Source organism: Schistocerca nitens, chromosome 3 (genome assembly GCF_023898315.1).
Source record: "Schistocerca nitens isolate TAMUIC-IGC-003100 chromosome 3, iqSchNite1.1, whole genome shotgun sequence".
Lineage (NCBI taxonomy): Eukaryota > Metazoa > Arthropoda > Insecta > Orthoptera > Acrididae > Schistocerca > Schistocerca nitens.
The window spans coordinates 31,509,172-31,537,117 of record NC_064616.1 but is presented as its reverse complement, the minus strand read 5'-3'; the positions used below and the strand labels follow the sequence as shown (position 1 = coordinate 31,537,117).

The 27,946-nt window shown below is 42.5% G+C and overlaps 1 protein-coding gene across 2 annotated transcripts in view; it reads right to left on the bottom strand.

Moving 5' to 3' along the window:
• LOC126247972 (PRA1 family protein 3) overlaps positions 1–27,946 on the bottom strand; it is a 78,629-nt gene that overhangs the window by 36,780 nt on the left and 13,903 nt on the right. For both annotated transcript variants that reach the window (XM_049948538.1, XM_049948537.1), the window contains exons 2-3: positions 10,249–10,466; positions 8,950–9,063 (exon numbers count right to left, since the gene is read on the bottom strand). In XM_049948538.1, the coding sequence (XP_049804495.1) occupies positions 8,950–9,063; positions 10,249–10,466 (332 nt within the window). The remainder of the gene's footprint in view (positions 1–8,949; positions 9,064–10,248; positions 10,467–27,946) is intronic.

The window sequence follows — 27,946 nt, the reverse complement described above, 5'->3', positions numbered from 1 at the left end:
GGGTGCTTCACAGTAAGTTCTTTTAAGTCAATATGGTATTTTAAAAGACAATGCCTAAAGTATTTTATAACTGCCTCAATGACCAGAAAATTATGTAACAGTTACTGTCCTCAGCAAGAGGCAGGTGGCACAGTTATGATTACTCTTTGTTACTTAACATCATGTGTATTGAATACAATCTATAAAATAAGCAACTGTTCAGAAACTAGCGTAATAAAGGTAAGTTATTAAGTAGTCAAGGCGTTGAGTTGTCCAAAGGCACATAAAACCAAAAATTTGCTGGCTTTCAGATGAGCCATCAGGTGTACAGGATGATAGCAACATGACACAGGCACCAGTGGTGCATGATAATGATGTGAAGGGAGGTGGGGGGTGTGTTACGAGACAGAGGAATGGGGAATTGCAGGGAAGATAGTGTGTCTGCAAGATAAAGCAGGGTTGAGATGGATGTGGTGCAGGGGGCTAGCAGAGATCGAGGTCAGGGAATGAAGTATACGATGCCAAAACAATTCCCACAGACAGGTTGACATATGACAGTTCCATGCAGGTGCCAGCATGTTTACAGGCCCTCTACAGGAAACTTTTCAAGCAACTCAAAATTCCAAACCCCTTGTCTGATTCAAGTTCAGTGACCTCATCATTATCTAGACCCAAGACCAAAACGCACAGTCCTCATTCTTCCAAAGGCTCAACACCAACCCTCACATTCACTTCACCTGATCCTCCTCAGCCCGTGTCACTTTCCTGGACATTGACCTCCACCTCTGATGCCTTCACACGTACCTTTCTCCATAAAAAGCAAACTTACCAACACAACCTGCATTTCTATAGTTGTTTTCCCCTCCACACAAAAAAAAGAATATCACTCCCATAAAGTCTGGACAGCACACCTGTAGTGGCAAGAATTTCCTTTCCCAGTGTGCTGAAGGTTTCGTAGATACCTTCACAGACAGGTGCTATTCCCCAAAGTTAATCAACAGATTTCCCATGCCATACCCTCATACATCCCTAACCCTTCCACAATCCCCGAAAACCAGCTGGAAAAGAGCACCTCCCTCAGCAACCAGTATCATCCCAGACCGGACCAACTCTACCATGTCTTTTGCTACAACTTCAACTGTTTGCGATCATCTCCTCATCTCCTTCCTCCCACCTCCCAATCCACCTAGCACAAACTCCACCCTGGCAAAACTACAGAACTACAGTCCTAGCATTGTGGATTCAGCTAGCACAGATCAAAAATATATTCCTGTTGTCTTAAAATATTACTTGCCAATATACCAAATTCGCTGCCACTAGTCAGCCCACTATGTTCAGAATCATTTCTATACCAGTAACATGTCAATCCAGATCTCCTAACTGGAATTGTTATATCATATAGTAACACTAATCACGATCCAAATCTGGTAAAAGAAGTGGTTACAGCAATCACGAGTCTCAATAAATCTGGTACAAAATTTTTTGAAAGTTACTGCTCTGTTTATCACTAGATATTATATTTAATACTGATCTTTATGTTACTTCTTTCGTAGTCTAGCTACACTTACCATTTAACTCTCATCTGGAATTTCTGCCATAAGAAAAGGTATTGTTTTGCAGGAATGAGATCGGGCACACAAACGTGTAACAAATATTAGAATTTTAATCGAACCTTAATGTGGCTTTCTGTTACTGAACTATATGTTTGTAGATCAGAAATGGAGAAAGGAGGAGTTGCCACATTCATCAGGAACTGTCATAAATTTAAGAACATAGACATTCATAAATTTTGCCTAGAACAGCATATGGAAGCATGTGCAACAGAATTAGATTTTGACAAAAAATCCTTCATAATATTAAGTGTATATCGAGCACCTGCAGGTAACTTTAATCTGTTTGTAAACCACCTTGAAGTTATACTGGCCCATTTAACAACCAAAAACAAAGAAATAGTGGTTGCTGGTGATTTCAATGTAGATTTCCTTAAAGACTCTCCCAATAAGAACTTATTAGAGTTAGTAACACTATCATTCAACTTAATTCCCACAGTAAAGTTCCCCACTAGGATAGCCACTTGCTCACAAACAGCCATTGATAATATCTTTATAGAAAAGTCCAATGAACAAAATTATATTACAAAACCAATAGTCAATGGCCTCTCAGACCATGACATGCAGTTCCTTCTGTTAAATGTTAATACTGAACAGGATATAAAATCTGTTAAATTTGAGGTCAAGAGGGTAATCAGTAAGCCAAAAATTGATTATTTTAGGACACTCCTCAGAGACATTCACTGGACTGATGTTTACAGTGCTCATGGCATGAATGAAAAATATAACATTTTTGCTAATAAAGTGCTTACCTTATTCGAACACTGCTTTCCCCCAAAACTTACGAAGGTTAGAGCAAAGTCTACAAAGAAGCCATGGGTTACTCGAGGAATAGGGGTATCTTGTAAAACAAAAAGAAAACTGTATCTGTCAATCCGAAACATTTCCAATGTTGATGCTACAGCATATTGTAAGAAATACTGCAAAATATTAAAGACTGTAATACGGATGTCAAAGCAAATATATTACAAGGAAAAGATAGTCATATCAGATAACAAAATAAAGACAATATGGGATATAGTGAAGAAGGAGACCGGTAGAACCAGACATGAAGAGGAACAAATAGCATTAAGAGTAAATGATACATTGGTGACAGATGTGTATAGTGTTGCAGAACTTTTTAACAAACATTTTATAACTGTTACTGAAAAGATGGGGTTGTCAGGTTCGGTAGATGCTGCTATGGATTACCGTAGACCAGACATTTCAAGTAACTTCCATAATATGAATTTGACCCTCACTACCCCAACAGAAATAATGTCCATCATAAAATCTTTAAAAATCAAAAACATCTAGTGGGTATGATGAAATATCAACAAAGTTAATTAAAGAATGTGATTCTGAGCTAAGTAACATATTAAGCTATCTGTGTAACCAGTCATTTATCAGTGGAATATTTCCTGAATGGCTGAAATATGCTGAAGTTAAGCCACTGTTTAAGAAGGGAGATAAAGAAATAGCATCAAACTTCCGTCCAATTTCACTGTTGCCAGCATTCTCAAAAATTTTCGAAAAAGTAATGTACAGTCGTCTTTATAACCATCTTATCTCAAATAACGTACTGTCAAAGTCACAGTTTGGATTTCTAAAAGGTTCTGATATTGAGAAGGCTAGCTACACTTACAGTGAAAATGTGCTTAATTCATTAGACAAAAAATTGCAGGCAACTGGTATATTTTGTGATCTGTCAAAGGCATTTGACTGTGTAAATCACAATATCCTTTTAAGTAAACTAGAATATTAGAGTGTAACAGGAAACGCTGCAAAATGGTTCAAATCTTATATCTCTGGCAGGAAACAAAGGGTGTTATTAGGAAAGAGACATGTATCAAGCTATCAGGCATCATCCAACTGGGAACTAATTACATGTGGGGTCCCACAAGGTTCCATTTTGGGGCCCTTACTTTTTCTTGTGTATATCAATGACCTTTCATCAGTAACATTACCATATGCTAAGTTTGTTTTGTTTGCCGATGATACAAACATTGCAATAAATAGCAAATCAAGTGTAGTATTAGAAAGATCAGCCAATAAAATATTTGTGGACATTAATCACTGGTTCCTAGCAAATTCTTTGTCACTAAACTTTGAAAAAACACTACATGAAGTTCAGAACATGTAAGGGGTGTTCCAAGAGTATATGTCTAACATACGATGACAAGAAGATAGAAGAAGTGGACAGTGTTAAATTCTTGGGATTACAGCTTGATAATAAATTCAACTGGGAGGAGCACACCACAGAACTGCTGAAGCGTCTTAACAAATCTCTGTTTGCAATGCGAATTTTGTCAGACATAGGGGATATAAAAATGAAAAAGCTGGCATACTATGCTTACTTTCATTCCATAATGTCATATAGGATTATTTTTTGGGGTAATTCATCAAGCCAAGCTAAAGTTTTCCGGGCACAAAAACGTGCAGTAAGAATTATATGTGGTGTGAACTCAACAACATCCTGCAGAAGCCTGTTTAGGGAATTAGGGATACTAACTACTGCTTCCCAATATATTTATTCCTTAATGAAATTTGTCATTAAAATATATCACTTTTTCAAACCAACAGCTCAATTCATGGAATCAATACTAGGAATAAGAATAATCTTCACAAGGATTTAAAGTCACTTAGTCTAGTACAAAAAGGTGTGCATTATTCAGGAACACACATTTTCAATAACTTGCCAGCAGCCATAAAAAGCTTAACAACCAATGAAATTCAGTTTAAGAGAAGCCTAAAGGATTTATTGGTGACCAACTCCTTCTACTCCATTGATGAATTTCTTAGTAAAACCAACTGATTTGTATATAAGTACAACATAACTTCTGCACAATTTCAGTGCAGTAATGTGTTCATTGAAAATGTGTGTGTGTGTGTGTGTGTGTGTGTGTGTGTGTGTGTGTGAAGTATAATCTAACTTCTGCACCATTTCAGTGCAGTAATGTGTTCATTGTAAATAAGTATTACAGTAGTTGTATTACATGTTTATTACCTTATAAATAAATAAAAAACTTTTTTATTTTAAATTCAGTGCATTAGTATTTGTAAAATTACTCTTAGTGTTCATTAAAAAATGACAATCATTCCACTTGGGACCTGTGGAATGGTACATTAGCTTATTTGTTTAGTTGTAAATATTTGTCATGTATTGTTGTTTTTCTGACATGTTCCACATCCTGGAGGACCTCCTCACTACGGATCAATTGGAATGAAAGTAAATCTAATCTAATCTAATACCAACAATGACTGCATTTGGCAACAATATCAGTATCCCAACTGCCTCAAATTATGTCCAATTTTGCAAAGGGAAAGTTGTGTGTGCAGTACTTAAAGTCAAATCCAGTATAAAATTACAAATATTACTCATTTCAATACACAGACCAGTACTCAATTACTCTGCTAAATATTGCTGTGATAACTTGCCATCATTTAAAAACTGTTCTATTAACAATTCCAACTTATCACAACTACCACTGTCACAATCATTTCCACTCCAGCTTAAAGGAACAGATTAACTAAAGCTACTGCATTGTAACTCCTCCATTACAGTAAATCGTACTTCTGGGTGTTCAGCCGAGTTGTCATTTCAATTTTATGTACAATACTTTGACGACTGACCCAGTCTTCTCCCAAGTGCTGTGAGTACACACAAAAGCATAAATCCCAGCACCTGAAGAGGATGAATTGGTTGTTCATGGAGGTATTGTGCAAAAAAGAGGTCAGCTGAATGCCCAGAAGTGCATCATTACACAACATTCTTATTTTGCAAAGGAAAGATGTCATCTTAGGAGAGGAAGAGAAGTCTTTCCAGTTAGGTTTCTTAACAACCCATCAGGGGTATTCCAGCCAACAATGCAGTATGACATTACTTTACAGCAAAACATGCAAAGTGATAACTTCATTAAAATAATTTGGTGGAATTGCACATGTTAATTATATGGACATATATATCACAACAGACTAACAATGTTGAATCACAGGGCTCTTATTAACACCATATTTGACAAAGTACACAGGAAGCTCTAAAAAGGTCTTTTCCAAATAACATTTTCACAGTATACCAGGAGAGAGAGAGAGAGAGAGAGAGAGAGAGAGAGAGAGAGAGAATGTCCATAAAAACATTTCCACTTCCCATTTGAAGAAGGTTTATTGGATTTGTATGTGAAACAAATGCATTAATTCTTGGCATTAATTTATTGTTCCATCTTTTAGGCTGTGAGGCAATACATATAACCTTTATGAAAACATCACCAACAAAGCTTTTACTTACTGTTATTCAGTTTATAATAATACATTAAAGAATTACACATTACTGCAACAAATGCACCATGGCAACACTCAAGATAGTCTGGGACATGTCAAAATGAAAATAAACTGAACTTTTAAGATTTATCGCAGAAATAAACACAGCCATAAAACATGCCCAGTTGTTAATGTGACAAAAGACACAAAGAAGTACAAAACACACACACACACACACACACACACACACACACACACACACACACACATATATATCAAGTAAGTCTTCAAACATGCAGTACACAGTTTCACTTCATAGTACATTACAGCATCAGAAAAAGTTAGTCAAAAATTTTGACAAATGAAGGAATGAGAAACTTTCTGTATAATCTCAAATGCGTTTTGAATTCCACAGAACATACAAAAATACTCACACATCTCATTCAAAATATGTACACTATACGTCTACATCAATACAACAAATATTACGGATATACAAGGCCCAGTATAAGCTTGCTAATTGGAGGAACAAAGGAGTCCCATTATGTTCAGTTGCTGAACACAAAAATACTCAAATGCAGCCTGGCCAAGTTCTTACATCTCAGCTGTGCCAAAATAGTAACATTTTTAAGGGATATAATGAGAGAGCTGTTTATCTGTCACATAGACACACAAGTTTCAATACAAAACCATCAATGGCATCAGACTGAATTGCCACATATGTCAAACTAAACAGAAATGGAAAGTACAAAAGCCAAATCCACTGACAGAGCTTCAATCCACACATTTTTCATACTTATAATGGAAAATAAAGAAGTCCCATGTCAAATACAGTTATTGAAATAGAACAATTTTTTTACGTGATTAAAGATAGAACCAAAGAAGGTAGCTTGCTTAAGATATGACTCATGGAGTTTTGAAAAAAAGATATAAGTTAACTTTACACAGAATTATCCACACTAAACATATTTTTAATATATGTTTAAGACCATTATTGACTTCTACAGCTGCATTTCAAAGTTTGTGAGCATTTTTATGCATCACAATGTGAAGATTTTGATCGTAAATTTCTGATTAGATGAAGTGGAAATTATGAACTGTGTTATATAGGAGTATTATTATATACTTTTGGATTAAAGGAGAGCACTTACCGAAAAGTATAAGCATTGAGCTGTAGATAGGCACACACAAAAAGAAAGAAAAAACTTGCAAGCTTTCAGAATAATCCTTTTTTGAGCTGTTTTACTCAAGCTCAAAAAAGGATTACTCCAAAAATTAGCAAGTTTTCTTTCTTTTTTCTGTGCCTATCAATGACTCAACACTTCTGCTTTTCCATGTGTGGTTTCCTCTAATCCAAAAGTATTTACATTCTACCAGAACTTTCCTCCAACAACATGTAGTATGTCATTCCCAGAACATTATTTCATGAATTTTTATTGACCTGTGTCCTATTTTCTTTCTACAGCTGTGACATCTAAACACTAAAATGTCAAGCATTTCATCGAATGACGGTGTTTCACTTTTTCTTTCTTTTTTTTTGTGCCACTGAATCCGATGTTTAGACAAAACTATTTCATCTGTTCACCAATCAAGAATTTTCTAAAATATGACAATTCTGTTTTCAAAACCCAGACTAGAAGCAATCAGTACTTTCAATCAAAAAACTGACACAAAAAAACACGTTACATCTGCATAAAAACAGACATCACCACTTGCAGGAAATCCAAAAAACTCTCACGAAGGTCTGCTGCTGCTCCCCCCTCACTCAGAATGTTTGTGCAGCTATCAAGATTAAATTTTTTATGCACACAGTAACAATATGATGTCACTAAATATTGCAGCAAAACCAAGCAGTGCAATTCAGACACTGATTCAGACAAAAATTTTTACCTTTATACTAAAAAATTACAGCCTTCAAAAATACACTTCTGTTCAGAAATTAATTCTCCTCTTCTGCTGATCTACACTGTCAGCACTAACATATTTGAAAGACTGACAACATATCCTTTAGGTTAACACTTTTGTTTCTGTCAGGTTTCTATAACCCATTAATTCACTTTGATACTCTGATTTCACAATGACGACATGAGGAATAAGTGAACATCATGATACACTGTTATAGGAAAGAAACTTAAAGACATGAATATGTAATAAAAAGTAAAGTTTTGTGAAATTCTAGCACTAGTTCAGTAAGTACAAAACTGTGAAAATGATGCAAAAAGTTTGACAGAGAACCTGTTTTGGTATCATTTGAGACAGCTCTGCAGATAAATATTCAGAGCAAAATTCACAATAAATAACAGATCAACATATTTATACGTTTCCTCAGTTCTTTCTGCTCTCTCGACATACGTATAAATAAGTGGTAGCCAAGCTTCACAAAAAGCAAATGACAGATTTAAGTGCTATTCACAAAAAATAAAAATTTTCTACTATATGTATAACACTACTGCAAATAAGTCGTGCCTAAGGGCTCTACTTTCATTTCCGTAACAATTTTTATCTTCGACATTTTTCTGTAGACAAAAAACATTGCACAGAAAGCATTATGGCAATCACTGAAGTTTATGTTCAGTATTGGTTAAAAGTGTCCATAAAGCACTTTATCAAAGGGCAAGAATATTTTAATACTGTATCTACTTTACTAATCTTGTGAACAATTTGAAACAATACCATAGCTTGGATGTGATTTAGTCCTCTACACTGATATTGGCTCCTTTGTTACTTAGTAGCACTATTTGATTTAAAATATGTCAAATATTTTATTAACTTTTGTCTAAGCACAAAAACATTTTCAAAAGACTAAAATCATTTCAAGCATGCACCACTTTTTTTACTCTTGCTTGTTTTTGGGCCTAATGGACAAGAACTTTGCTATTTTAATTACTGAACCACAAAAAGTACCTTGATTTCATTTCCAGTCTGTTATACATTAAATATTACTATTTGGTACAGAAAATGTTATATTAAATAAAATACAGCAGTTATATAATTTATTCACTACAGGCAAGTTCATCAAGTGCACAATTCTGTGCACATAAAAATGCTGTCACACCACATGGAAACAGTGGTCAACAAAACTTCTTAAAAATTATATATGTTTAGGTTTTTAGGACATCCATACCAATGGATTCCAGAAAAACACCCATTGGTGTTCTCTTCAAACATATTGCCTCCATCGTATTAACAAGTTTATTCTTCATGTTTCGAAGTCTCATAGATGCGTGCACAAATGTTACTGAAAGAAATAAAAACAATGTTAGCAACAACATCAAAGAAAATTTTGGAAAATTAAAGCCAACAAGTTAAAAAAAAAGGAGCTGCACTGATAAAAGTAAACTGGCTTCCTTTTACAAGTAACCTGGCTACATTATCTCCAAGCAAAACTACTTTTGATGGATACTTTTTTTTAGTGATGCAGCAACTGAATAAGTTTGATTACTGTCATACATCTATGTTGGGTGCCACACATTTTTTATCCTTTTTAGAAGGATTTGTCAGCATAAAGTTAGTTATATTGGATAATGGCATGTCAATATCAGTTCAAGAAACAAAAACATGTAAGATTAAGATTGGGGAGAAGCAAAGCTTTATGCGTATAATAGACCAGAACAGACAAGTGCAATTTCTGTACTCCCTCTAGATAGAAACTGTACATCCAGTAAAAGCAATACTTTTGTAAAAACACAACCAAATGAATATTTGTTGTAATCAATGACCAAAAGGAGGAGAAAAAAATATATAAATTTTCAGAAAATGGCAGGCACCTGCCCAGTAAGCAACTCTGGTAAGAGAAAGTGAAATGTAATGTGACATTGATAAACAGAGGAAAAGAAGGGAGGGGGAAGAAAGGAAAGAACATGCTTAAAAGTTAAGAATGTAAAGCCATTATCAACCTACATGTTGGTTTGCCCTTGGATTAATAACAAAAATAACTTTATTTAAAATGTGTGCAGCTGTATTAATTTAAACTAGTCTAATACAAAAATTATGGTTATATACATAAAAGACACGAACTGATAAATTTCAGCAATGAATAAGTAGGGATGTTTAATATGAAAACAACTGTGCTATACTAAAAGAGACAGATAAATCTGTTATAATCCTATATGCAGTATGCTACTTTAATAACTCATTAGCACCTAGTCCTTACTACACAAATAAAATTTCCACAAAAAGCTGAAAAATTACGACAAGGATTGCAGATTGTCTTCTTCAGTCAGTATACTGCCATGCACACATGACACTATGTACACAGAAATTTTTTGGCAAAAAACTAGTGATTAGAAAACTAGTGTATTTTATTGACATATTTACTGGAATCATAACTACAAAAAGCAAGCAGATGATTACTTATTTTCATTTAATTTTAAAATATAGGTTTGCTTAAATGGCTTCACTTGACATTAATAAACAAATTTACCTGCAACAGGAAGCAATATACCCATCAGAAAAACTAACATGGACCCCAGCAAATAAACAGCAAAGTGAATGGCAACTAATATAAGTATCAGTCCAAAAACCGGGTAGTTCTTCTTAAATGCTCTGGTTGATGCTGAAGAGTTAATGAAATAGTAAAAAAGGCAAAATGCACCAAATGTTGACAGAAATCCCAGAAACAAATCCACTGGATGAATAACACTGAAAAAAGTAAGAAACACAATCTGTAAACGTTTTCTTTTAGGAGACCAATACAAAACTAAATTCAGTTAGAGATTAATTAATATCCAAATTACAAGATATAAGATGGTTAACTGTGTGTTCCATGGATCATAACTGACATGCCCATTTTTCCAGCACCTCCCTGTGGGGCAGCCTTTAAACTTTGTTTTCTGTTCATTAATTACTCTGTCTTATATGATACCACTTGACTCTAATCAGATAAGTTGTGTAGTTTGGCTAGTTTTGCATCATGGCCACAGAGATCATTCACTAGCGCATGAACATTTATATTACTGACTACATTTTCATCTACAAAAATGTTGTCTATTAGTGTTCAGTTTTCATGTGCGATTTTGATGGGAAAATTAACAACAGAACATATGCCGTGAGTTGCCGTGAGTGTTAAGTAATATTTCAACATTGTTCCTTTTATCCGAGTCTAACAATATTTAATAGGCAAGTCCTCAGAGTAGAGGTCTGCGCGGATAAGAAAAGTGCAATCCGCATCAGCAAGGTCCTAATCCGCAACCGCATCCGCATCAATTAATCCACATCCGCAAGTTTCTTCTCCGCATCTGCATATAATTAAGTTTTGAGTGAGTAATTAACAGTAATGGACAGTAGTACTTAGAATTATGGTATGTAATGACATAGTTATTGTTAGGGTGCCATTTCTGCGACAACTTAACTACTTTTGACTTCTTAAATCACAGGAGATGCCCTATACCTACTCTAAAGCAGACCATTCCAAACAGGAAAGCATTGGCGCTCCGAAGCACACACAGTAGCGGCTCGGATCTCGTGAGATTGGAAACGCTATTTAAAAAAATAAAATTCAATGTAATAGTATTAAATGATGAAAATACGTGTATAGAAACAATTATATTTCGCTGCTCTTGTGCCAAGGTATCTGAAAATGAAGATGGTTTTAAGCTGTTACTAGCACATTGCATCATTTACCGACAGTTTTTTTGTACTCAGTGCTTGGATGTGTCAAATTTTGAAGCCATTCATGTCAGCTGACAATTATATTATAGCTTACACATTCAGTCCTCGTCATTTCCAGGTGAAAATATTTACAGTATTAGGCCTACACTGCAAAACGCTGGCACAACTGTGAAAAAATTAAACTGCCAGCAATAATTGACGTTGTCTGGAAGAAATAACTCTTCTTCCGAAGAGTGACAACAAAATCACTGGTTATAGAAATTAGGAGTCCATTTAGCTTTAGCTAAAAATACGATTGAAATCTCGAACCTCATCTTTTGGCTGGTTTATCGAATTAAGACCTAGCGATAAATGAAATGTCTGTTTCATTCTCAACTAAACAAAGTTTTTCACACTTTAAAACATCCCCAACATTGGTCTAAATTACTAAGATAAAATTTGCAGTAGATTTCGCAGTTAATACTTTCAATGTTAAAAAATAATTTTTTTCACAGTTTAATGGAACTGCAAACAATTTCAAGATGTCTATATAAAAACCACTGTCCCATAACTTCAAATGTTAGGCACTGTTCCCTTTTAAGCAATACCGAGTTACAGTTGAAATGTTCAATTTTGTTACAAATTTCAGCCCTTATCTTTACTAACTGGCTGGTACATTAAAGACATTATTATTTTGGATGATTTGAGTATTTTGTAAGTTTTCAATGTGATCAGAATATCTTTCACGGGCTATCCCAGTCACAGCTTGTTGGTGGTTGTGAGCCGTAGTTTGAAGTCCCACTTGTAATTAATTACAAGGCCCGTCGTGCCACCGCTCTGGCTTCAAATTTGGCAGACCTTCAGGAACTTTAACGTCTGTCTTGGTATTTAAATAAGTAATTATGCTACTTTGTCCAGCCTCACACGAATGTTTTAGCAAATTTGAAGTTCCACTTTTATGCCGAGTGTAGGAATATACTTTTTTACATGCAAAACAAGCCACTATATCTTTTATCTTTTCGTTGACATCAAATACGTATCCGAATTTTTTCCAAATTGGCGATTTCAATTTGTTTTCCTTCACTAATGTAAGATTACCTTTTGTCACCTCACACGAAATTGTATCCATCGATATGGTGTTCATCTGAAGAAAGAACTCTCACTGATATTTGCTACGATGCACGTTGTCACTCGGTCACGACAAAGCGCTAACTGAAGGCAGCGGAAAACTGCAAAGGGCACCTGTCTGGCAGACAGTGGGCAGGTTTGCCACCCAGAGAGCACTTCACAGGCCACACAATGACACGATCGCGGAAACGGATTAGGCGCAGGTCTCTTGGGTACAGCTACGTCGGCGTAGCCAGGGGCTGAGGACAACAGACATCCGCTCTACCTGGGCGCTGCAAGATTCCAAGAAGGTAAACAGACGAAGTTTTCAACTAACATTGCAACATATGTACTGGGCAGATGCCTTGCTCATTATCCGCAGATGACCCGCGGATATCCGCACCGGTCGCGATTTTATCCGCCAAGTAACAAATACCACGGATATCCACGGATATATCCGCGGATATCCGCATCCGCGCAGACCTCTACGTCAGAGCCTATCATGTAATGTCTTGTCTGCTAAGTGATATGACGACTCAGTTTTTTGCAAGAATATTGAAAGTTTCTCAACTGGGTCTACATAGTTAACAATTTTATATGACTTTTCTGATACCCACAGCTTACACACAAATGCATTCAATTTTTTATCTAAACAGAAATTACTGTTTATCAACATATTTGAACTTTATTTTATTTTTACATGCATGACAAATTCTCCTTTCCCCATATTATCCTTCCAGAAATGGCTGCTAATTGATAGTCCTCTATTTTTAATATATGGAGATTGTTCAAGACGTATCAACTTCCTTTTAAAATTCTCAATCATGCAAGCAGATGAGAAAATTAGATTATTACTGAAGTGTATTTGCAAATGGGATGGGTTTTCCTTGATTGACAGCTCAAGGTCATTGATACTAGCAGGACAAATTTCTACATTATTGGTTGATGGGGGGTTAAAAGACTAAACAGCGAAATCAGTAGTCCCTCCATCAAAAGAGTTCATCTCATGTCAGTTATGTCAGCCAGAACTTTGATTGAATTATGAAAGACTGGACGAGTGATTAAATCAAGGTCTTTGAAGCAATACTGGTGCCAGAGCTGAGAAATAATTTAAAGATAAGTAAACGTATATGGCTCCAGCTAGACTGTAGGTCAGAGCAGATGAGAGGTCTCCCAGAGTCCATCTGCAGCAAGACAAACCCCACTCGCATATGGCCCCTGCCACCTGCCAACCAAATTAAGGGCGAAGACCGTTAAGTTAAACAATGCCTTATAGGTGGGAAATTTGTAACAGTAAAAGTGAGTATGCTAAAATGTAATGGATATCAGTTGGACCAACAATACTAAAATAAGCCAGTGAAATAATTAGGTCAGTAGACAGGTAATGCCAAACGAGTGTTCCCCCAGGGCTCTGGATGCGACAGTGACCATTGTCCATGCCACCTCAGTGACGATTCATCATAATGAAGGTGTTAAAAAGAGAGGAACAGCACAAACTATTTACCAGAGCACTACCACTAAAACAGAAAATAGGGTGGAGCGGAAAAAGGGGGGCTAACCTCATCTAAACACAATTAAAATAGAGCAAGAGGGATGACCAAGGCAGCTGGCAAAAGAGGTAGGGTCAAGGGACGAGGGACCCTCAGAACCAGCATGTTGTGGAAGATGCCCCAGTCCCAACCACCCCACCCCCATCCAGAAAGTAGATGATGCCTACGGGTTTATAGAGATTAGGCATTTTGTCTATCAGTCCCTCATTGCTTTGGTAATTCAAATAAAGCAATGTGGAACAAGAAAAGGAGAACTGACAGCTCCGGGTTTTGCATCTTTCTCATCATGGATGAAAATAGGTGCAGCAGTAAGTAGTAGTTCAAGTGAGAGAAAACCCAGGCAGCTAAAATCTAACCAGTCACTGAAGGACACTTCACAAGAGGTAATCATTGTCATATTAAAATGGGCTGAGAAAATGAAGACTGTAAGGAACTGAGAGGCAGTTAGCTTAAAGTGTTACAGAAATAAAACAGAGAGAAAAAAAAATTTATAACGGCCCGACAGTGCAGAGGCAGAAAGTTGCTGTAAGGCCACATGCCGCAGTGAGAGGAACCCCTCTCCCCCCACAGAGCCACCCAACACTAAACATTGAAGTGCAATAAATTTTATTATAAAATCTGCTTTCCCTCAGAAAACTTATGATGATAGCTGTTATCCCATCATCTGCAAGTATCAGCAGTAAGGAGGTAGACAGGTTAATTGCTCACCTCAGATGAACCATCAGGCCACATACTTCATGAATATGGGCTATTGTGAGATTACTAACACAGCTGCATTAAGGGGAGTCTTCCTGAGGTGAATGGAACTCGTTGGTCTGTCTGGTGTAGCTCTCACAGATTCAGCACAGTACGATGACATCTTTACGAGAGGCTTGAAGAGAAGTGTGCCACACCTCGGTGGTACCTTTAATTTCTCCAAGCTTGTTGAGGGTCATGGTAGCCTGCCATTCCATATCCCAGATACTCAAAATTTGATGTCGAACTTGCCATCTTCGGTTTGTGCCTGGTACTCCAAATTTAAGTTTGTCTCCTGTGGTTGCTTCTTTAGATAATTTGTCAATGAGTTCATTTCCGAGAACACCCACATGGCTCAGTTACTGTGGTTATGGAGCTATGGATGTTAACTAATAGGTCTCTGATGTTAGTGACCAACAAGTTTCTGGGATAGCATTGAGATATGTCTTGTCAGCAGCTCATGGAGTTGCTACAAACCAGGAAGTCCTTAGTGGCAAGATATAGCCCATGGTATGACTCGCAACTCTGCAGCATATACACAAATGTACTCGGCAGAGAATACTTCTTGTGTCCCCTAGCATGTGCAAAACACACAATCCACCGTGTCATTGATTTCCTATCCCTCTATGTAGACGCGTGTCGAATTTGCGTAGTCACGGAGAGTCGAAATAAATAGGCACATGGTAATGTGGAATCAGCATTTTCCTTAGAGCTACAGGAGAGGTGCATCTGAATCATAGGATTGGGTACACACCACAGTGAGGGAGGCGGGTGCCCAGACGGAACGCTATATAAGGTGAACATTAATAAAACTGACAAACTGCCCAGATGGATTCCTGACGAAATGGAGAAAAAAGGTCCTATAAACATGTGTCCAGAAATGGACAATGTGCATGCAATGACAAAAATAATCCTGGAACACAGTACAGAGCTGCAATGCATCCACATGACAACAGGTGTCTCAAGTGGTCTACATGGGATGCAATGCATGCGTTTACACGTCGCATCATGGATTGCCGCACACATTCGTGCGTCCCGGCCTCTCAAAAAATAGCATCACAGGTGTTGTCAACATGCTGTTGAATGGTCTGCACATCAAGAACTGATTCAGCAAACACAACATTTTTCAAACGCACCCAGAGGTAAGAGTCCAGAGGGTTTACGTCCAGCAATCTAGCAGGCCATGCTACAGGGCCTCTGTGTCCTACCTAATGTCAGGGCAAGACGATGCTGAGGTGTCCGTGAGCTGTAATGTGGAAGAGGGATAATGTGTCATCATGCACAAACCATATGACCTGTTGTTCTGCCAATGGCTCACTTGCAAGCGGCCCAGGCAGAGTATTCTGCAGGAAGTCCTGGTACATTCCTCCGTCTGAGTGTTGTGGAATAATAGCCGGTCCGCGTATGTGGACACCAAGAATCACTGCCCACACACCGATTAATTGATTGATTGAGAGGGAGTTATGGGGCCCAACAGTGACATCAGCCCGGCGATTCCTAACTTAATCTCAGAAGAAAGAGGGTCCAATAGAAGTGGGGGGATCCAGTCAGAGGAGTCAAATGATAAAATGATGAACATCACACACGCACAATAAAAGCATAAAAGGCGAGACCAAATCTAAAACCTGAAAAAAAGGAGGGTGGTCATGGGGTCACAGACCAGGAAGACTGTAAACGAAGTCCCAACCACAACCAACATGCCTCTGCTCCAAGACTAAAGTAGGACCTCATATCTGGAAATAAAAAACCACTTTCAAGGAGGAAAATGAGGACCAGTTCAACCATCCGTAGACTGTCTGCTAATATTAAATTTAAGCAATTGGAAAGACTATCCTTAACATGAAGCGCCGAAAGAAAGGGACATTCCACCAATATGTGAGATATCGTCAGTTTGGCTCCACAACCACATTGTGGGGGTGTGTCATTACATAGGAGCAAACAATGGGTGAGCAGGGTATGACCAATGCGTAAATGGCATAAAACAGTGGACTCCTTCCTAGAGGAGCGGAAGGAAGAGCGCCAAACTGCAGTAGACTCCTTGATTGTGTGGAGTTTATTAGTAAGAGCAGTAGCACTCCAGATGGCATTCCACTTTTGCGCAAAGAGAGATTTGACATAGACCCACATATCTGAAGCTGGAATCGTGAAAGGAAATAGTCGGTAAGTACCTGCTTCTCTAGCCAAACGGTCAGCCAGTTCATTTCCTGGGATGCCCACATGACTTGGGACCCAGAGAAAGATGACTGAACAGATGGCACACAAGAGTGGAGAGAAGGTCATGGATAGCAGAGACCAAAGGGTGACAAGAGTAGCATCTGTCGATAGCCTGCAGTCTGCTCATGAAGTCTGAACAAATTAGAACACTGTGGATGGAGACCTGAGAAACAAAATGGAGGGCCCCTAGTGTTTGAAGCCAGTAGGAAACGTAAAAGGGTATCCCACCTTATCAAGTGTCTTAGAACCATCAATGTAAAAGATGGTGGCACCCTAGAACTCTGCAAAGATGGCACATACACGATGCTGGTAAACCATACGAGCAACAGAGACCTTAGGATCCTGGAACAGATCAGTCCTAGTACGTGGTCTAGGCACCATCCAAGGGTGGGGGGTATGGGAGGAAAGACACAAGGTGCAGTCCAGTGAGTAGAGATGGAGATCCCGACAGATGGAAGTGAGACACATGCCAACCGGCAATCCCACCCATGGATGGGTGTTAGGAGGGAGACATCCCTCATTGGCAAAGAGCACAGGGTACACAGAATGGTCAGGGAATTTGCGAATGGTGAATGCAAAAGAAACAAGGAGTTGGCTCTGTCAGATGTGTAAAGGGGGATTCCCCTCTTCTGTGAGGAGACTATCAACAAGACTAGTGCGAGAGGCACCAATAGCCAGACGCACCCCACAATGATGGACATGGTCAAGGAGTTTCAAAGTGGAAGGAGCTGCTGAGCCATAAACCTGACCACCATAATCTAGTCTGGATAAGACTAGAGCATGGTAAAGATGGATGAGAGTGGAACGGTCTGCACCCCAAGATGTGTGGGCCAGGAGGCAGAATTAATCTTCCGCATACATGTAGTCTATAGGTGGCGAATGTGGGACAGCCATATCAGCATATTATCAAAAATAAAGCCAAAGAATCGGGACTGTGCTACAAGATCGAGGAGCTGGTTGCTTGGAGTGTACTGTGGGTCAACGACAAAAGTGTTTTGGAGGAAGAAAACTGGAAGCCATGGGCGGTGGCCCGTGCAGACGCCTGTTGGATGGCGCTCAACAGATGCCACTGAGTGAGAGCTGCACCAGATTCAAAAACTGCCAACATACAATGCTGGGGCAACCAGAGGTCACAAGCCCATTGATGGCAATGAGGAAGAGTGTGACACTTAGCACAGAACCCTGTGGGATACCATTCTCCTGAATCTGAGGGGCGCTGAGTGAAGTGACAACTCTAACCCGGAAGAGCCTGTGAGATGACTCGCGGATAAAAATCCGAAGGGGACCACAGAAGCCCCAGTCATGGAGGGCAACTAAAATGTGATGGCACCGGATGGGGATAATTATATTGTCCGGCCATTGTGATGGAAAAGCACTCTTGAGCCAAATGAGGTTGAAGACACTGAAGAGCTGTTGCCTCTGGGGAATGTCCAAGTGTTGGATCATTTGGTTGTGGATGGAATACGGGCCTGGGGCCGTGTCTTGTGAAGAACTAAGAGCCTGCACCAATTCTCCATTCAGTGAGGGGTGCAGTATAGGGCTCAACATGGTGTGGGATGAAACGGGGAAGTGGGGGGGGGGGGGGGGACAACTCTGCGTTTCTGCCGGAGAAAGGCAGTAGGGTAGGAAGAGGACAATGATGCTGTCGCGAGGTGCTCTGTGAGAACCAAGAACCAATGGATCAGTGCACAGAGCACCTTGAAGGCTCAGACCCTGGACAGTTGACTGTCACTGGTGACCCAGAAGGCTATGGAGTTGGACCAAACCCATGATGAAGTGGCATGTGTCCCCTGAGACTGACAACTCAAAACGGAATGAAAGGAAAAATCACAAGAACGATGAAGGGCAACAAACATGTAAATGGACAAAAGGGGACAAGAAAACCACATAAATGCAAGAAACAGGATGAAGAGATTAAAACGACAAAGCAGATTACCATGGCTGGCTGACCATGAGGATAAAAAAGGAGAAACCAGCCACTCTGCAACACATTAAAACCTCCACCCTAGAAGCACTAGGGTGGAGGACACAGAGGGACAAGCGATATGCATTAAAACTTAGATCAAATGATAAAACCCACCCTCACGAATAAAACATGAAACTAAAGCAGCCGATGAGGCGTTGTCACGTAAAATCAACGGCAACGAGTCCAGTAACCCAAGATTTTGTCACTGAGCAGTCAAGGTGGGACAGTGCACAAGAGATGGCCACCAGCTATGCAGTGAATACACTGCAGCCACCATGCAAGGAATGCTGTTCAAAACGGCCTCTACGGACATAGGTGACACCAACATGACTATCAGCCATCAAGCCATCTGTGTAAACCACTTCAGAGCCCCGGAACACATCAAGAATCGAGAGGAAATGACAGCGGAGAGTGGCAGGAGTAACTGAGTCCTTAGGGTCATGCAAAAGGTCCAGACAAATCTGTGGCCTACACTTGGGCTGCCGATGAGGGAGATGAACTGCCGTGGGTGGAAAAAGGAGACTGTATTTCGGATGCTTAGGAGAACTACGAATGTGTGCAACGTAACTGGCGAGCAGTTGGGCATGTCAACAGACTCGTTCTAAAAGCTCCCGTCACTAGGTGAATGCCACAGGTGTGCACTGAGTTGAGTACACGCAACGCTGAGGGCACCGCCGAACCATAAATGAGACTCCCATAGTCAAGGCAGAATTGAACAAGTGCTTTGTAGAGCTGCAGCATGCAGCAGAGTAGAGCGATTTGAACTCCAGTTGGAGTTGCTCAGGCAGCGGAGGGCATTGAGGTGCTGCCAGCACTTCTACTTCAGCTGGTGAAGGTGAGGTAGCCAAGTCAATTGGGAGTCTAAAACCAGTCCTAAGAATCGATATGTCTCCACTACAGTGAGGAGATCATCATGAAGGTAAAGTACTGGTTCCGGATGAACGGTATGATGCCGACCGAAGTGCATCACACACATCTTAGCGGCTGAAAACTGGAAACAATGTGTGACAGCCTATGACTGCACCTTGTGGATGGTTCCATGTAGGCACCGCTCAGCAACAACAGTGCTGGTGGAGCAGTACGAAATGCAGAAGTCTTCTGCATACAGAGAGGGTGAGATGGGTGGCCCTACAGCTGCTGCTAGACCGTTAATGGCTACTAAAAATAGTGATACAATCAATAAGAGCCCTACGCGATCCCAATCTCCTGGATATGGGGGGGAACTATGGGAGGCACCAACTTGGACACAGAAAGTATGGAGCGACAGGAAATTCTGGATAAAAATCTGGAGCAGGCCTCAGAGACCCCACCCGTATAATGTGGCAAGGATATGATGTTGCCAGGTGGTGTCCTACACTTTGCATAGATCATAAAAGATGGCAACCAGGTGTTGGTGTCTGGAAAAGGCTGTTCGGATGGCAGACTCAAGGGACACAAGATTATCAGCGGTAGAGTGAGCCTGGTGGAAGCTGCCCTGACATGGAGCCAGTAGGCCACGTGACACCAGGACCCAACCCAACCGCCGACATACCATACGTTCCAGCAGCTTACAAAGAACGTTGGTGAGATTGATGGGCCAATAGCTATCCACATCAAGTGGTTTTTTTCCGTGTTTGAGCACTAGAACTATGGTGCTCTCCCGCCATTGCGAAGGAAAGATGCGATCACACCAGATCCGGTTGAAGATGATGAGGATATGCCACTTGTAGTCAGACGAGAGATGTTTAATCATCTGAATGTGGATCCGATCCGGCCCAGGAGCTGTGTTAGGGCAATGTGCAAGTGCGCTGAGGAGCTCCCACTCTGTAAATGGGGCGTTATAGACACTCACTGTGGCGTGTAGTGAACGAGAGGACTTTCCTTTCCATCCGCCATTTGAGCGTGTGAAAGGTTGGGGGGGTTCAACACAGAGGCTCGAGCACAGTTCTCAGCAAACTGCTCGGCAATTGTGTTTGCTTCGGTATATAGCACGCCATTGATGTTAACGCCAGGGACACCTGTTGGGGTTTGGTATCCAAAAAGACGCCTGATCTTCTTCCAGACTTGAGAAGATGACGTATGGCACCCAACGGTTAACACGTACTTCTCCCAACACTCTTGTTTCTGTCATTTTATAAGCTGGTGTACACGGGCAAGGAGCCGCTTAAAGGCTATCAGATGCTCTAGGAAAGGGTTTCGTTTATGTCGCTGTAAAGCTCACTGATGCTCTGTAATTGCCTCAGTGACTTCAGGTGGCCACCAAGGGACTGTCTTTCGCCGGCAGCACCCTAAAAAGCGAGGGATCGCATTTTCTGCCACAGAAATGGTTGTGGTAGTCACCTGATCAACCATCACATCGATGTTGCCATGCGGGGCAGAGTCAACGGTGACGTCAGAGGTGAAGTTTCCCAGTCCACCTTGTTTAAAGCCCATCTGGGCAGGCGTCCGTGCGCCTGACAGGGGGCCAGTGACAGGAGGATAAGGAAGTGGTCACTATCACACAGGTCACCATGTGCTCTCCAGTGGGTAGATGCGAGAAGTCCTGGGCTGCAAATTGATAAATCAATGGCTAACTACCTCGAGCCACACTGAAATGTGTGGCGGCCCCCGTATTTAAGAGGCAGAGGTCAAACCGAGACAGTAAAGTTTTGACACCCTTGCCTCGGCCAGTAAGCACAGTGTCACCCCACATGGTGTTAAAATCTCCCAAAAGTAGGAAAGGTTTAAGGAGCTGATCAATCAGTGCAGCTAATACACTCAGGGGTACTGCACCATCTGGAGGAAGATATACATTGCAGACAGTTATTTCCTGCATCGTCCATATTCTGACAGCCACAGCTTCAAGAGGGGTGTGAAGGGGAACAGTGTCACTACAGACAGAGTTTAGGACATAAATGCGAACTCCACCTGACACTCTATTATAGTCACTACGGTTCCTGCAATATCCCTTATAGCTGCAGAGGGCAGGGGTCCACATTGCCGGGACCAGGTTTCCGGGAGGGCAATGCAGAAAGCAGGTGTAAAGCTTAACAGTTGCCGTAGCGAAGCCAGGCAGTGGAAAAAATTAGTGCAATGACATTGTGAGACTGGGAAGGCATGGAACATTCAGTAAGGAAGTTTATGCCTCAGGATCACCTGCTGCCACCGACTTATTGCCTAAGCAGTCTATATCCATTGCATTTGAGGGTCCAGTGAGATCCAGGTCCTCAGCGGACGTCAGAACGTCCGCCCCATCCTTAGACACAGCTTGTAGGTAGAGGTGGTATGGGTGCCACCCCAAGTTCCTTGTTCTTAGGGCTCTTCTTTTTTGATTTCTCGTGCTGTTCGTTGAGTTTCTCTGGCTGGGAGGACTTCACTGAATCAGTCTCCAGGACAGGATGAGCGTGAAGCCCTACGACCAGCTGCTTTTGGGCTCTTCAGCGACTGACGTGTGTCTTCTTTCCCACTACAAGAAACTTGGGAAGGGAATGACCCAAGGGAGCCCTTCCTAGCGAGAGGAGCCGAAGAAGCCTTATGCTTCTCTGGCTCAGAAGTGGGGACTGAAAGCCCCTATGCCTGTTTCTCCCAAAGTAGGTGGTGTGGGAGCAACAGGGAGTGAAGACCCACAGAGCGCATTTTGGACAAGCCCTGCACCTCCCCAAACTTGTCCTCCAAATGCTCCACAAAAAACTGAAGCTTCATGGACATGAAAGAATCCCCATGAACTCTCGTACATACGAGGTACCAGGGTGAATAAGTTTCAGTTCCATCCTTAGCTTGGCGTTCCTCCCATGGTGTGGCCAGGGAAGGGAATGATTGGGGGTCATATTTCTTAGCATTAAATTTAGGTTTTGCCCACTTAGAGACTGCTGGCGGCAGACCACCAGCAAGAGGTGATATACTACACTTCATGGCATGTCATCTGCCCTAATGCCACCCACTCCAACCAGGGGCCGTCCCCACAGGCACCACGCAGCTGTAGCAAAGGCCATCTGGCAGGATGGCCATTGTCGGGAGTTCCAATGCCCCAGATTGACGAGCATCTACTCCTTGACATACGTGGGGAGTTTACGGCGCAGGCATCAGCAGAGTGATCCCTGTGTTGTCAGGGGGCTACAACCAACAGGGTACATGGCAGCCCCACCACAACGGACTGGCTACCATGCTGGATATGAGGTACAAAGAAGTCCATGGTCATCGTCAGCACAGAAAGTGACACTGCATAGTGCATGGTGGAAAACGCACCCAGGAAGGTGTCCTCGCACATGAGAGAGAGAATGGGCGGGACTGCAATGTGACGACAAGAAAGTGGGCTAAGGATCTCAATGCATGATGGACATGATGTGCTATGGCGCCCTTCCCCAATTGGCTCGCTCTACAGGAAAATTTCGAAAAATGTAGGTAAAACCCTAGAGGGCACCATCATGTACAGGCCAAAATGTGTGAAACTCCTTTTAGTCGCCTCTCATGACAGGCAGGAATACCTCGGGCCTATTCTTACACCCAGACGCAGTGGGGGAAGGGGGGGGTGGGGGGGCGGCAAGGTGCACAGCAGACGTATATGAAGGCCAACTGGCCCTGTGGAATGCCCAACACGGGGGGCCTGTCTGCCTGGCGGCACCAGCGGAACAATAGAATCACTGGAAAAGGGTCTCTGTCACAAAAGTCATCATAGGACGACCAATGTAGGGAAGCCACGAGGTAGGGGGAGGAGATTGTGGGATCGATAGCAGAGAAGGTGCCATGAGCGGCACTGAAGGAGGGGGAACCACCATCGAGGAGACACAAATTGAGGTCCGTAATAAGTTGGCCAACTCGGATGCCCCTACCCGTTGGAGTGACACTCTGCCACAGTGGATAGTGGGCACTGAAGTCCCCAAGGAGAAGAAACAGGGGCAGGAGTTGCTGGTTTAAGGTAGACAGTGCTACGTAAGGAAGTGGCCTACCTGGAGGGAGGTAGACACTGCAAATGGTGAGTGCCAGAGTCATCTGCACTCACACCACTATCACTTCCAAGTTGGTACATATGGGGATTCAGTCGCTAATGACATCGGAGTGAACCAAAGCGCAGACCCCACTGGATGCTACACTGGGGCTAGCACAGTTCGGACAGAATGCCCGATAACCACGCCTGGAAAAGCAACTGGAATCACTCAACAGAGGAAAGTCCACTGGACCTGACGGGATACCAATTCGTTTCTACACAGAGTACGCGAAAGAACTTGCCCCCCTTCTGACAGCCGTGTACCGCAAGTCTCTAGAGGAACGGAAGGTTCCAAATGATTGGAAATGAGCACAGGTAGTCCCAGTCTTCAAGAAGAGTCGTCGAGCAGATGCGCAAAACTATAGACCTATATCTCTGACGTCGATCTGTTGTAGAATTTTAGAACATGTTTTATGCTCGAGTATCATGTCGTTTTTGGAAACCCAGAATCTACTATGTAGGAATCAACATGGATTCCGGAAACAGCGATCGTGAGAGACCCAACTCGCTTTATTTGTTCATGAGACCCGGAAAATATTACATACAGGCTCCCAGGTAGATGCTGATTTCCTTGACTTCCGGAAGGCGTTTGATACAGTTCTGCACTGTCGCCTGATAAAGTAAGAGCCTACGGAATATCAGACCAGCTGTGTGGCTGGATTGAAGAGTTTTTAGCAAACAGAACACAGCATGTTGTTATCAATGGAGAGACGTCTACAGACGTTAAAGTAACCTCGTGCGTGCCACAGGGGAGCATTATGGGACCATTGCTTTTCACAATATATATAAATGACCTAGTAGATAGTGTCGGAAGTTCCATGCGGCTTTTCGCGGATGATGCTGTAGTATACAGAGAAGTTGCAGCATTAGAAAATTGTAGCGAAATGCAGGAAGATCTGCAGCGGATAGGCACTTGGTGCAGGGAGTGGCAACTGACCCTTAACATAGACAAATGTAATGTATTGCAAATACGTAGAAAGAAGGATCCTTTATTGTATGATTATATGATAGCGGAACAAACACTGGTAGCGGTTACTTCTGTAAAATATCTGGGAGTATGCGTGCGGAACGATTTGAAGTGGAGTGATCATATAAAATTAATTGTTGGTAAGGCGGGTAACAGGTTGAGATTCATTGGGAGAGTCCTTAGAAAATGTAGTCCATCAACAAAGGAGGTGGCTTACAAAACACTCGTTCGACCTATACTTGAGTATTGCAGTTGTACAGGATGGGCGTGTGGGCAGGCGGTGGGCGTTATGGAATAATAGGGTAATTTTTAGAGAAAGGCCATTTATTGGCTAAAGCATGTTGAAAGGGGCTACATAGGCCTAGGGAGGTGAGGGTGAGCCAGAGCTTACAATTTGGCGAACATTGTTCGCGAAGCTACCGAAAGTTGTTGTCTGCCAGAACTAAGTCCACAGTGCCGCAGCACCGGGAGAAGCGGGAGATGTTCACTGCTACAGGGCGCGCATCCGACTCGCGAGTGAGCAAGAATGCAAGAGACAGGGCCCGGCGACGGGCGGCCGGGTATATTCAACGCACCACGCGGCTTCCTCCGCCCTGATTGGTCAGGACCGAGCAAACCGTGCGGGCGGTACGGAACTTTCCAGAGCGTTGCCTGCTAAGCGACGCCTGGGACGGCGTTACCTCGTAAGCACATGAGAGAGGCACGTGATCAAGGTGCCCTTCCTCGGTGCTGACTTCCTGTTACTAGACCGTGGGAGGAAAGAATTTACAGGCAGCTAACACTGCCGGCCGTGGCTTGGCCGCAATGGAAAAATGAAGTTACCGTTTGGAGGCTCATCTGTACCAGATCCGGTTGACGGAGGAGATAGAGAAGATCCAAAGAAGAGCGGCGCGTTTCGTCACAGGGTTATTTGGTAAACGTGATAGCGTTACGGAGATGTTTAGCAAACTCAAGTGGCAGACTCTGCAAGAGAGGCGCTCTGCATCGCGGTGTAGGTTGCTGTCCAGGTTTCGAGAGGGTACGTTTCTGGATGAGGTATTGAATATATTGCTTCCCCCTACTTATACCTCCCGAGGAGATCACAAATGTAAAATTAGAGAGATTCGAGCACGTACGGAGGCTTTCAGACAGTCGTTCTTCCCACGAACCATACGCGACTGGAACAGAATAGGGAGGTAATGACAGTGGCACGTAAAATGCCCTCCGCCACACACCGTTGGGTGGCTTGCGGAGTATAAATGTAGATGTAGATGTAGAATGTTCGAGAGTGGCCATCACGGAAATGTGTTTCTTGAAGAAAAGACAGAACACAGAATAGGAGGAGACAAGATGTTGCAGTTCCATTGGGTGACAATAGTATCCATTGCAATTCCACTGGATGATCGTGTGGTGAGAGTCCAAGGGGTAGACATGAGGGAGCCGAGGAGGACGTCAGGTCACTCGGTCAATAGTCGTCACCGACAATGATGGGGTGACATCCATAAATAAGATTTCAGACTTTCAAGGAGAGAGATGGTACCCATGGGGGCACCGGCGGTGCCTTGTCTTGGGATTAATGTTGTTCTCCTCCTCCTCCTCCTCCTCCTCCTCCTCCTCTTCTTTCTGAGGACTGGGTGGCAGAAGCAGCTTTGATCAACAGGGCACAGGGAGGTACAGGCTTCTGCAAGATCTGGAACCGAAGGAGAGCGTGCGACCTTGGGCCAAGTGGTTGTAAGAGTCTTCCGACCTGAGAGACGCCGAGGAGAGAGGTCCCAAGAGCAGATGCCAAATAAGGCGGGCACTTCTTCAGCTGGGGAGGGGGAGCGGCTCCCTGATAGGAGGTCGTGGGAACTGCAGGGCAGGGGGACGGGGGAGATGGACGGGGCTGGGTAAGGACGAGGGAGGAGGAGGAGGAGGAGGAGGAGCAGAAGTTAAAGATAGTGACATTGGATGAAGTCTCATAATTTTGGTGAGATTCAGCACAAGACAGACAGTCAAGGGGCTTGTATTCTTGAATCTTCTTTTCCCTCCTCTAACGCAGGCAATCCGGACACGAGGGGAGTGGCGGTAAGCACAATTGACACACACAGGTGGCGGAACACAGGGGCTTCCCCATGGAGTGAGTGGCCACAGTCACCACACAAAGGGTCCGCCATACAGCAGAAAGACATGTGCCCAAAATGCAAGCACCAATCCCCCTCGAAAGCCAGAATGAAGGCGCCAGTATCGGTGTGATTGTCTTTGCGACCCCTTCTGCACACATTGAACAAAATGAATGCCACGCCACTTCAGATCAGCTTGGAGTTCCTCATCAGTTTGCAGGATTGGGTCCCTATGAAAAATTATTCCCTGGACCATATTCAGAGATTGGTGATGAGTAATAGACAGCAGGACATTGCCAAGACTATCACAGGCACAACGAGCTGCGGACTGGGTGGCAGAAGCAGCTTTGATCAACAGGGAGCCCGACCGCATCTTACTAAGAGACTCCACTTCACCAAACTTGTCCTCGATATTTTCCATGTAAAACAATGCCTTTGTGGCGGTGAATGTGTCCCCATCCATCCTAGTACAGACAAGGTAACGGGAAAGGGTTTCATCCCAAGATGGCGAGTGTGGCCCCCCCTCCTATGGTGTAGCCAGGGAAGGGAAGGTTGCCAGGTCATATGAAGCAGCATTCAATGATCCTTCACGATTCGAAGAAATGGCCATTTGAGAACAGCCAGATTTTTGCAGCTTGATATGCTTCATGCACCAAGCTTCTGCCCTGATACCACCCACTCCGACCAGGGGTTCTCCCCATGGGCACCACCCAGCCAAAGCAAGGGCCTTCTGCCATGGCGGCCATTGCCAGGAGTACCAATGCTCCAAGAAGATTAGCAACCAATTCTTGGCATACATGGGTAGCAAACAGTTCAGGTATCAGTAGTGTGATCCCTGTGTTGTCAGGGGGGCTCAGCCATATGGATACATAACAGCTCCACCACACGAACTGGCTACAAGTGCTGGGGAAGGAAGGAGGGAGGGACGGAGGGAGGGACGGAGGGAGGGAGGGAGGGAGGGAGGGAGGGG